General features: G+C 36.0%; 1 protein-coding gene across 1 annotated transcript in view; it reads left to right on the top strand.

Moving 5' to 3' along the window:
• DARS1 (aspartyl-tRNA synthetase 1) overlaps window positions 1–12,217 on the top strand; it is a 42,049-nt gene that overhangs the window by 24,073 nt on the left and 5,759 nt on the right. The window contains exons 8-11 of the mRNA XM_061354335.1: window positions 7,520–7,631; window positions 9,613–9,747; window positions 10,952–11,099; window positions 12,015–12,161. Of these exons, the coding sequence (XP_061210319.1) occupies window positions 7,520–7,631; window positions 9,613–9,747; window positions 10,952–11,099; window positions 12,015–12,161 (542 nt within the window). The remainder of the gene's footprint in view (window positions 1–7,519; window positions 7,632–9,612; window positions 9,748–10,951; window positions 11,100–12,014; window positions 12,162–12,217) is intronic.

The raw sequence follows: 12,217 nt of genomic DNA, 5'->3' as shown, positions 1-12,217 counted from the left end.
AACCTGCGAAATAAAAGTTATTTATTTACTGGAAAATTTATTTATTTGGAAAAATTGACACTAAGATGCTTAAAGCATTTGAATGCCTGATCTCCGTATTTCAGCAACTAAAACTACATGTACAACTAGTTTTGCCTGGACCAAAGTTGATTGCTTTTCACTAGACCTTATGTATAAAACTGAGCAACTTAAATTTGTGATAACTTTGCAGGATACTCAGTATCTCATCATACTGGTCTCTTCATCTGTGTCTTAAATTAAGCCTTTGATGAAAAGAATTCTATATTAATGGTTGAAAGGGAAAATCATTTAAAGGATCAGCAGCTTATGGTAGTGGTAAGGCAGGGTACTAAATTGAAGGGAGAACTCTAGGATGCTTGGAAGTGAAAATTTTAGTTGAACTTCTGGTGATAAAGAAAAATACTCAACAGCACTCCAGAGAAACTTAAGAAAATCCATTAAATTAATGACATACCTATATAATAAACTGTAAAGAGCCATGAACCCCAAAGAGAACAGAGAAATACTACAAAGGGAATGAGAGTTAAAAATACTAGCTGAAAATAATGGCATGAAAGTATCCTTGGCTGTTATTAAGATGAGAGCACCTGCAGAGTAAAACCTAACAAGGCATGTAGTAATGGAAAAAGAAGGATGACTGTAATGCCATAATAAACACGAGAGATGGATGAAAAGGTGTGGGCTAAAATTCTTCTGTCCCTGTACACAGTCAGTAGTCCAGCATGACTCTCCCAGTACTTCTTAAAAGTCTCTGCTGGTACAGTAATAGAAGATTAGTTAATCAGTATTCTGCCTGGAGGGTACAGCTGGTGAGCTAAGTGGATGCTGCTGTGGCCTTTTATAACTTGTATGTCCCAACCAGTGTCAGTACACTGTCTTATTCAGCAGTATTTGGCACCTTGTTTTGAGGTCTGAACCTTAACTGCCTTCTGCAGAAGCTGTTTTTCTCCTTAGCTCCAACAGCTGTTGCAGTGTGATGTGAAACAGCTACTTCATGCTGAACAGGAATTCACGGTAACTTTTGATGAAGTTGAAGGATGAAATGTCAAATCTCAGTACTTCAGTGCTTTATGTCTCATCCTCTGCATGCACCTGTGACTGGGTGTAATCTGGCCACAGCTTTCCCTAAATCAGGCTTAGGTATCTATCTTAACTTCCTCCTATGTACAGGGAAAGTTTCAGTCTCTGACTGGGGAACATTTCTGCATGTTTGTTTCACATTTCATTATTTGTTTCAGAACAAAAGCAGATTATTTTGGAACAGTAGGCTCATGCCTATTCATGCTTGCTTTGGTTTTTTTTCTGCAGAAGCTTTGCTTATGCAAAAGAAGATTCTAAATAATGTGTTACTTTGACCTGTGTTTTTAAAAGGGAGACCTGAATTAGTAGTGTGAAGTATTTAATGGAGAAAGGGGAAATTCCAGTGAGAACATGTGCTTATATGTATGTACACATCCTAAGCACTGTATGCAGTGGAATCACAAGAGCAGGGACACAAAAGCAGTTTGTCTTTCAAAATAACTAAACAACCCACCCCCCAGAAAACCCCCAAAAACGAAACAACAAAAAGAGGTAATTGATTTTCAGTTATTTGGTTGGATAGGTTGGAGCTATATTTCAGAAATGGGAGTTCAGAAAACCACTACTGTTTCAAGTGCACTGCATAAGTAGGCATGATCTAAGGAGGATTAGAAGACACAATGTTTTAAAAGCTCAGAGATATCTGAAACCATAGCCACTGCTGTCCTATACCTCTTCCTTCTAGGAAAGCCAAATCATGGGCAGGAGGGAAGAAATGTTAACAGAGTGGTTCTGACATAGATACTGAAGTGATCTGTTCCTACAAGTGTGCGAGGAAGTCCAGCCACAGGTACATGTACCATCTAGTTCTGGTTTCCTCAGTGCCCCAGTTTTTTAAGGAAGAAGGAGGTCATCGAACATCAAAAATAGAGATACTTTTTGTTTTGTTTTGTTTTTTTGTTGGTTTTTTTTTGTTTGTTTTTTTGTTTTAGAAAAATTTAACAAACTAAATGCATAGATCTTGGCTAGACTTAGGCTAAAAGAAGTCCTTGAATAGAACTAAATTATTGGCCATTTAAATAGAGTATTTAAAGTAGTTAAGTAGTTTAACTATTTTAAGTATTTACAATGAGTTAATTAGATAGGGCTAAATCATGATAAAGTGGAGGTGTGAAACTCAGTTATTGCATCAGTGAAAGGGACTGGGTTTCAGAAAACAGCATTGCTCCATCCAGCTGTGATGTATAAAAAGGATAGTGTGATTATGATGCAAAAGGAGTGCAATTAATAATAAGGAAATTGCATTAATGGAGATTTAATACGCAGAGTATTCTACAAAGATTGCAAGACTTTCATGCTTGTGTACATGTGAAAATAGACCAAGTTGTGCCTTGTATTTTTAACAATCTTGCATTTTGTTGCTGACAAAGATCTCCCAGAGGTGCCTGATAGTTTTCTTTGAGGTTAAGGATGGGAAGTACTTAAATGCCAAGATCCCAAGCTATTGCTGTAGTTGTTATTCTGATGGTGAGGTAAAACGGTGATTATTTAAGGTGGAGGGGTTTAAAAATCCTTTCCAAAGAATGATGACTGAGAAGGAATAAATTTGTTCCTGGTGGGGTAACTCATCAAATACAGATCACAAACTTGTGGAGTAGAAAAATCAGGGGTGTAGAGACAGGAGAGTGGTAAGAAGAAAGAGTCCTTGTATAGACCAGATTTTCTTTCAAAAAACCACAAGTGACCCACAAGGAAGCCACGACCTACGTATCTGTTTTTCATGATAGCTTAATAAAACTCAAACTGGTTGATTCTAGAGCTGTTTGATTTACCATTCCTGTATTGGAACAATTAAGAAAGGCAAATTGGAAGACTGATTGTGTTTTTAGATCTTTCCTTCTGTGATTCTGCTGTTCTTATCTGAAGTATTCGTTTCATGAAGATCTGTAGTAAGTGAAAAATAAGAGAAGATGAAAAGTGAAGCACTGGTTTTTGGGCTCTGCTGCTTAGTTTGTCTCCATCTGAAATAAAAATCAATTCCGGTTCATCCAGTTTTAACAATGGACCTGACTGATTTCCTTACTCTGCCTTTTTTTTTACGTCCAGTAGGGTTTTTATCTTAACAGTATCAGTCCAGATTTGATTTGAATTATGCACATTATGCAGTCCTGATTCTATAATTGTGTCTGCTAATGCACAGCTCATTGAAACCAAAGCATGGTCTGTATAGGGTCAACATTATCCTATTGAAACTGCTCAGGGCAAAGCATAACCATTAAACTCTGTATCTAGTTGTTATATGATAATCCAGCTGTACACTGATCTTAATGCAGTTTTGCTTTCTTTTTTTTTTTTTTCTTTTTTTTTTCCAAAATACTTGATTACTTAAAGCTTGATTTCATTGTGTTGAATTCAGTTTACTAATTGCAAAAGCTGTGTTTTTTCTGACTGAATTCAAGCTGTAACGAACAAGCAGATGTACAGTTTATTTTATTGTGGGTAGTGATTTGGTAGTGAAGGCATAACACAGTCCCAGTCATTTAGACAACAGACTTCATGTTCATACCTTCTTCTCGTACTGTAAGTAGTATTGAAATTTGAGTAAAGGTTTACTTCAGTCACTTTGGGGTTAAAAAAAATATTACTTAACAGAAATCATATTTCCTAGCAAAACCTTCTTTTCTCATATATAGTAGAGGAATTGCAAAAATTTTTACATTATTTAAAACAATGTGTATTACTTAAAAGAATATAGCTTATATGATTATCCCTTTTTATTTAGCCTACTTAATGTATTTAGTGATTATTCATGGCAGAAGATAGCTAGTTAACAGCAGGCAGGCACAAAAGCAAAACTGAGATGAGAGTGGAACAGTCTACAGCTGACATAAAAGTAAAAAGTTCACAACTTTGCACGTATGTGCCTCAGTCTCACCTCTTTGAGATAGGATCACATAAGGTGTTAACTATCCTCAGTTCTGTTGAGCACATTTGTTGGTCTCTGGCAGCTTACATGGCTATTATTCTAACACTGCAGCTTGTGCCAAATGAAATGCGATAATTGTTTTTATATTCTTGCTTTTAGTGTTAAAATACACTCTGTTCTATTATTACCAACATTTTCCTTTGTGATATTTAAATAACAAACACACGGGTGAAATTGGAGTGAGATTATAACCAAAACTCCTATTTCAGATTTGTTAATTACACTTTTTTTTTTTTGCTGTCTGCAACAAAGGCGATTATTAGAAATAGTGAGTTTTCCTGTAAAATATTCTTCAGTTAAGTGACATAAGTTTATTTCTGTTTCTGCTTAACTCTTGAAGGAACATTTGCTATATTTGCCATAGTCTCAGATGAGATGATTTGTCAATATGTATGTGAAAGAGTTTATATTAGAGTAAACACTACAGGAAAAGAATAAACACTACAGGAAAAGAATGTCATGGCAAAATCTTTTTAAAGCAAAGGTAAAAATGGATTCATTTTGACAGCTGTCTCTGTCTTACAACACAGTTTGCTGTGTTGTACCCAAGTATGGTAGCTCACATGGTAACAGTGTTACCTACCATGGTACAAAACTTTGTAATACACATACCAGCATCTCATTTAAAGAGACTCTGGATAGACAAGATAACAGCTTGAATTACTTTCTTCAGATAAATTCACTCTCTTTTTGTCCTAAACATTATACAAGCGCAAAGGATCTAATTAAATCTGAAAAATTTTGCTCCATGTGTAGATACAGTGCCATCTTTGGCAAGTTGTAGTGGCACATAAAACTTCTGAGGTCATGCATTTGGCTCCACTGCACACTGTGCAGTGCTTGTCTCACTTAGGAGCTTATCTCAAACGTCTTATTGATACGTTTCTTATCAGGAGACTGCAGTAGAATCAGCTAGGTTGGAAAAGACCTTTAAGATAATCAAGTCCAACCAGGATTTGGTTACCAACCAGGTGCCAAGCCCGCCACTAAACCATATCACTTAGGGCCTTATCTACACATTTTTTGAACACTTCCAGGAATGGTGATTCCACTACTTCCCTGGGCAGCCTGTTCCAATGTGTGGTCACCTTCTCTGTGAATAAATTCTTCCTAATATCCGATCTAAAAATTCCCTGGTGCAGCTTGAGGCCATTACCTCTTGTCCTATCACTTGTTATGTGGGAGAAGAGATTGACACCCACCTCATTACTACTTCCTTTCTGTAGTTGTAGAGTGTGATAAGGACCCCCCTGAGCCTTCTTTTTCTCCAGACTGAACAATTCTCTTAGCTGTTCCTTGTAAGACTTGTTCTCCAGGCCCTTCACGAGCATCACAAATTCTCAAGTTGCCCTTGTTAGTCTCTGAATGAACAGACAGTGAAACTCGGCTACCTTGGGTAGAAAGCAGAGTGGTCTTGTCAGGTCTAGTTTAAGGTATGGAGAATTGCTGCTCGTTCTTTACTTAGTCTATAGTTAGATGAAAGCTTCAGTGTCCAGATCTGTGAATTTGTCTGCTTTCATAAATACTATTTTTTAAGCATAATATAGCATTATAGATGGGATTAGGAAGACAGAGTCTTTGCTCTGCGTTCTTACTAAGCCAGGAGGAATTGTCTGACAAATTATTGTTAGTGGGGAACTGTGTTTGTTATTGAGTGGCCGTGCGCAGTTTTAGGTCAGACCAAGTAATTGCTTTCAGATTGGGTATAGCAACCATTTTTCTTTTCCCTAGGATTGTATGATTTAGGACTGCATTCTTAACCTTCTCTGGCATGAAACTTGGTGTTGGTTCATCAGAAGGGGAGAGAAGAAAGTGTTACTATCCTGCTTTAAATAAATGTGACACATTTTCTCTCTTAGCATTTTTTGAAATTTATCTAATTTATCAAAACCTGTATTAGTAAACCGAACAAGTTGTCATCTCTTGGAAAATGTCTTTCATCTTCTAAGTAGGAGATGGTTAAAAAAGAATAAAAATAACCAAATAACCCAAATAACCCTTTGAATCATCGCAGTGCTTCCATGTAATACTAGCAAATTATGCTCAGAACTCAGGCAAAGTCTTAGCATATGTGGGATTCTGGGAGAACCATGTAGAAAAGGTGACAAAGTTTGAGGGTACTTTTGTAACTGCTGCTCAAAACCGCATTGCCTTCATTTTGAAAGTAGTGGGAGTAGAGGCTGTGGTTAATGCTATCAGACAGTGAGAGCTGCTAGCTGTTATTTACTAGTCTGAACCACTTATCCTCCTGAGATATTTTATCAGTCAGCTAAAAGTGCAAATACCTCCAAATTACTGCAGATCTGCAGCATTATTACAGTTTTCTCTTTTGGTTTTTCAGTGAAGCACTGTCTTTATCTTGCAGAGACAACGGATGTAGCTTTATTTCAACATACCTACTGACTGGCTGTCTAAATTTGGATGCTTATATAATTTGTTTTGGTTGGGGGTTTTTTGTTTTGTGGTTTTGTAGGAGTCATGTGAAAAAGCCCACAAGGCTCTTCTTACGCTAACTGAAAAGTCAGGTACCTTTCAGAAAGGAGAAGTAAACAGTGCTATGACGCAGATTGTCGTAAAGAGCTGCTCTTAGTTGTTTGCAAGAATTCGGTAGGTTTTATATAAACTTCTAGGTTGCTAACTGTCAGGTCTTAAATGCTGCAAGTACAAAATCAGATACGGGTTCAGTGTTGACATGTTGCAGTGTTTTCAGCATTCACTAAGGGCTTTTTTTTTTTCTTCACACTAAAGCCCAAGAACATTACAGGAACATTCAGTGTAGGTATATACTAATGAGATAAGTAGCTTAAGTGTGTCATATACATAAACAAAAAGGTGATGATCAATTCAGCTAAATCTACCTGTTTTTTTTTCCCAGCTAAATGTACTTCGGGAGTAAATTCTGAAAAGACAGAACTGCAGTTCACATGATGAGGTGTTTTGTGGACTGCTTTAAATGCTGAGAGTTTAGACCTTGGATCTGGGATGGTTTTGTGGAAGTGTTGTACATGGTTAACATGTGGGTGTGTTTTTACATGCAAAATGTTGCATTTTATAGCCTTTAATAGACACAAATATTTCTACCTCATGTAAGTTACTGATGGCTTTGCCTTTATCGGATGCTGTATATTACTGCAGCTGCTCTAGTTCAGTGTGCTGAAAGCTTTTTAATAGGTTTAGTGGTTTTGTTCTATTTCTTACTGTAAAACCTTTATTTGCAGAAGCATATAATAAGTGATTATGTAAATATAAAACTGTCCATAGTGTCTCCTTTATAACTGAATATGCCATAAATTGAAATGAGGGGTTTCTCTTGTTTCCTTTACTGTTTCTTTTTGTGTAATGAACAATTAGCTATTTGCACTTCTGTTTAGGCAAATACATTAATCAAGTGTTCCTAAGACAAGAGATTCTTCCTCTTTCTAGCTCTCCAGAAAAATTAACAGAGTCAGGAAAAACTAACTTAGGATTTATTATTTTATCTTCTTCTTATAGACCTGTACCAGTCAGGCAATCTTCTGCCTCCAGTCTGGAATTTGTCAGCTTTTCCGAGAAACTCTTATTCGCAAGGGATTTGTGGAAATTCAGACTCCCAAAATCATTTCAGGTAATGTATATGTGATCCAGCAGCTACAGGTCATCTTTTTTTTAGAGTTGCTCAGCATACCTGTCAAAAATCTAGTAAATTTTTGTGTAAAAACCATAAAATTCTATTTCTAATTTAGATGCAGCATAGCAAACTTCTCCTAATAGGTATCAAAGTTGTTTACTTTTCTGCTGACTTCAGATGTTAAAGGAATGAAAAGACAAATATATATACCTGATTTATATACCTTGCAGTGTATTTAAAGTTTTAATTTGGTTAAATGCAGATGTCTGATCATATGCATTGTTCTTCAAATCAGTGATATCAGTGTTGAATGCTGCCAGTTCCATACCCAGTATAAAAAAAAAACCCCACTCCACTCTAAAAAGTAGCTTCCATTATAAGGAAGTTACAACAAACATATCATGGTATAAAAGATGATACTTTTTTTGTCACCCCTTTAGCAATGAGCATATGACCAAATAGAAGGTGGTAGATTATTTTTGTGAAAATGTGGCATAACAGCTTTAGCCTGACTTAAAGTCTGGAAATGTAGATTCTGCTTCTTGTTCTAGTTCTAGAAATGTAGATTCTGCTTCTAGATGATCTGGTTTGTTTTAAAAAGTTAAATTACTTGATTTACTGATGGGTTCTTTTTCCCATCTTATTGGTGTTCTTTGAGGTTTTGTTGATGTTGCTAAGACATGCATGGAAAATGTAGGGGAGAACATTTGTATTTTTGTATGTGCATTCATTCTATGCATACATTTTGCCTACTGAATTTTATACCTTGTCTTTTTGAAGACAGCTCTTGATTGAGGTAAAAAAAAAGGGCTTTTAAAAAAAAAATATGTAAGCATTTCAATATTTCAATCTGGAAAGTATCGTTGAACTATAAGATCAGATAACTTTTTTTCCTGCAGACAGTTGAAACAGCATGAAATATTAAAGACTCCCAAGTAGTTTATTTACGTAGGATCTTTGAGGAAGTGTGCTATTCTTACTGTGCAGTGTACCATTGAAAGCAGGCAGGCAAGCATCCTATTGTTTGTATGAGGTCATGTTTTGTAAAAATAACTAAGTTAAGTTGGTGTAATTCTTACTAAACTTCCAATTTAAATATCATAGAAACATTTGTTCTAAGATTCAATATTTTAAAAGTTACTTGTATTCAAATATAGCTGTAAATACTCACTGAAACCATTTCAGTGGGAGTAGCGGTAATGAGAGAAGCAGCATTAATCTCAATTGAATGGTTAGTAATAATAATAATTAGTAGTACTTAGAGTTACCTTAACATTAGAACTTTCAAAGATATTGTTAGCAAGTTAGGCAACTATAACTCTTGTAATCACGCACTGGGAAATGGAAACATAAAGTGACTCAGCTGATAGTTTGGGTAGGCAGTTTGCAGTAAGGGATTCAAATGTGTGTATTGGTTCCTGTTCTCTAAAGGTAACCTTCTAGGAAAACTGCCTCATACTGAGAAAAAGCTTTATACCATTGGCAGGTGTCCTCTGGTCAGTCTAGTTCTGGGTCTGAGAGATATTTATGCCTTCAGTTAGAGAGGATGATCCTGGCAAAACAGGATATGCACTTTCATCTCAGCATCTGCAGCTAACCCCTGGAAGTCTACGTCCCTGGTTTCCGCAGAAATGTTGGGCTGCAAGTAGATGTGGTGATACAAGCATGCATTCTCTGCTGTTCTTACTTTAAGATGAAGGATAGCTGGGAATAAGTAACATTTTAAACTACATTTACCACATTTATATTTTACTACATTTTAATCTAAATTTGCAGTTTTTCAAGACAATGTGTGACAGTCCTGAGCTGCAAAACTTTCTTAGAATTAATGGATGCATGTATATCTTTTTCCTGTACTATGCTTTGGGGAAAAATCTCCTTCTGATCTCTAAATGTAAGACCAGTAGTCAATCAGTCTACCTCAGATACATTTTGTACGTTTTTATTTTAATAATTCCTGCAAGCATTTGCTTTTCAGCTGCCAGTGAAGGAGGAGCCAATGTGTTTACTGTATCGTACTTCAAAAGCAGTGCCTACCTGGCTCAGTCTCCACAGCTGTACAAGCAGATGTGTATATGTGCTGACTTTGAAAAGGTGTTTTGCGTTGGGCCAGGTAAGAAAAGCATTGGTTTATCCAAAGTGTGAAGTGTGCAGTGATGGCTTTTAGCAGCTGTGGTACAAATAAGATAACACACATGCTGAAAGCTTTAAATGGTTGGACTTAATACAGTTTCACTTACAAACATAAATTCAGCTGGGGCACCTAATAAGAGCAAAGTTGATAGAGAAGTTGCTGGAACAAAACTAAAATACTGGACTAAAGGCAGAGAACTCTTAACCAAGAGGTTCTGTGAGGATAAAGACTATAGAGTTGCACTGGAAATTGATAATATGATGAAATTAGTAAAACATGGAACAACACTCTGATCACTGAAGCCATAGTTCGCTATTAGTCATGCCAGTAGTAGCCTAGTTGGCTTTAGTTGCCCAGTAGTAAGCAGTTAAAACAAGCAAGCTAGGTTTTATGTGCTTTAGGTTGCATATTGATGTATACTTATCCCTTGCTATTGTATATGTTCCAAAGAACTTTATTTAGAAAACATATTCTTTGTCTGGACTGTCAGTAAATAATAAAAAAAATCAATAATAGGTTTTCTCTTTCTCAAAAGCTGGTAGGACTCGGCCTTTTTTAGGTGGTAATACAGCTTTTAAAATTATTTATTTATTTTTCCTAAGACCTGAAAGACCAGTTCAAAGATATGTAAGCAGGAGATGCTGGAAAACAAATCAATAATAACAGTTTATGCTATTTAGAAGAAAAAAAAAAGGCAAGTAATTTGGATGATCTTAAATTTCTTGCTAATTGCTACCAAATGAGTCATGGTTTATAGGAAGACATGTTTATATTATATTCATACGTCTGGGAAAACCAAACCAGAACCAGAACACACACGTGTACAAGTCCATTTCCTCTGAAAAAGACAGTTTTCAAATCTGAAAGTCCTTTTGTACCTGAAAGCTTGTCTGTTTTTACCACTTCTGTCTGTTGGTCTAACAAGAGATAATGCCTTTTACCATCTTGTCTGTCTTGTATCCTTTGAGCACCAACCACAGCTACAATAATGTTGTCACTGTTGTTACAAATGGTGCTCTGAGGCAGCTAGTTTTCTTGTTGATTTTCAGTGAGAATTGTCATGTCTAAAGACAGCATTGTCTGTCTAATCCAAATGCTGATGTAATTGATTGTCAGTGTTATTTTTTTCAATGTGGAATGATAATTTCAGGTCAGTTAGAATTTTCATTGTTTAATTTTACAGTATTTAGAGCTGAGGACTCCAATACACACAGACACCTGACTGAGTTTGTTGGTCTGGATATTGAAATGGCTTTTAACTATCACTATCATGAAGTGGTAGATGAGATTGCAGATACCTTGGTGCAGATATTCAAGGGACTTCAGGAAAGGTAATGAAAGCATTTCAATTTCATGATCAACTTTGTGATCTCTTGCATTGTGGTATGAAACGGGTGAGTGTTTTATTCTAAGCTTGTCATGTAATCAGTAGTAACCTGATTTACAACAGAACTTCAAAACATTTTTGCTTTACTCTTAACTAATTGTTTGTGCCTGACTTAAAGTTCACTCAAGCCATAGGGCAGTAAACTATTTTTAGCCCAAGCTGCATCTCCTAGAATATGCTGACTTGCACTTAGAAAACTTGTTCACTGTTGATGGACTTCCTAATAGAAATGATCCATCATTAATTTAAAACATCCTTCTTTTTGTGCCACTACAGGTAAACTGATTTTTAGATTTTTAAATTAATATTTGCTGTCTAAGAAAGTTTTTCTGATTTAAATTTATTATAACAGCTTGCATCTCTTCCATGAAAGCAGCAAAGTTTATTTTCCATTATTCACAGTAAATCCACAGTCTAACTCATTGAAAACTCAGGTCAGAAGTTTAGGAGGCGGTTTTCATTTGCTTACAAATTAGCCTATCTTGCAAGCAGAAGTGCATATCTTTTCATCTGTGCAGAAGGAGTTTTCTTATATTTAAAACAGGATATTACTTAAAAGAGGACTTTTCTTTACTGGAAAAATTTGACCTAGTCATTTATTTCTTACAAAAGGTATAAAACAGAAGTAGTAGTAAAATATTAATGTGTATATGATTGCAATAGATGCATAAATTTACATGAAGCATTTCATTAGGATTGTTCAGTTTCTCCAGAAGTGACTTTAAAAGTTTTTTATGTTGCAAGAGGGACCTCTTGTGGCAAGATTGTATTGCCATTGCAAAATTATTATTGGATGCAAGGAGAGTACACTTCTTGACTGTTTTGTATTTTGCTTCTGTTCTTGTTTCCTTGTATACAGATTCCAAACTGAAATTCAGACTGTGAACAAACAGTTCCCCTGTGAGCCATTTAAGTTTTTGGAGCCAACTCTGAGGCTGGAATACCGTGAAGCTGTGGCCATGCTTAGGGAGGCTGGTATTGAGATGGGTGATGAAGAAGATCTGAGGTACTTTGGCAGTACACAAATGTGTCAGTCTTGTGAAAGTGTCAGTTTGGTACGGT

Source organism: Neopsephotus bourkii, unplaced genomic scaffold, assembly GCF_033783945.1.
Source record: "Neopsephotus bourkii isolate Nb327-2 ecotype Australia unplaced genomic scaffold, CSIRO-AGI_Nbou_v1 NB_730, whole genome shotgun sequence".
Lineage (NCBI taxonomy): Eukaryota > Metazoa > Chordata > Aves > Psittaciformes > Psittacidae > Neopsephotus > Neopsephotus bourkii.
The sequence above is the reverse complement of the archived record's forward strand: the minus strand, read 5'-3'. Positions and strand labels throughout refer to the sequence as shown.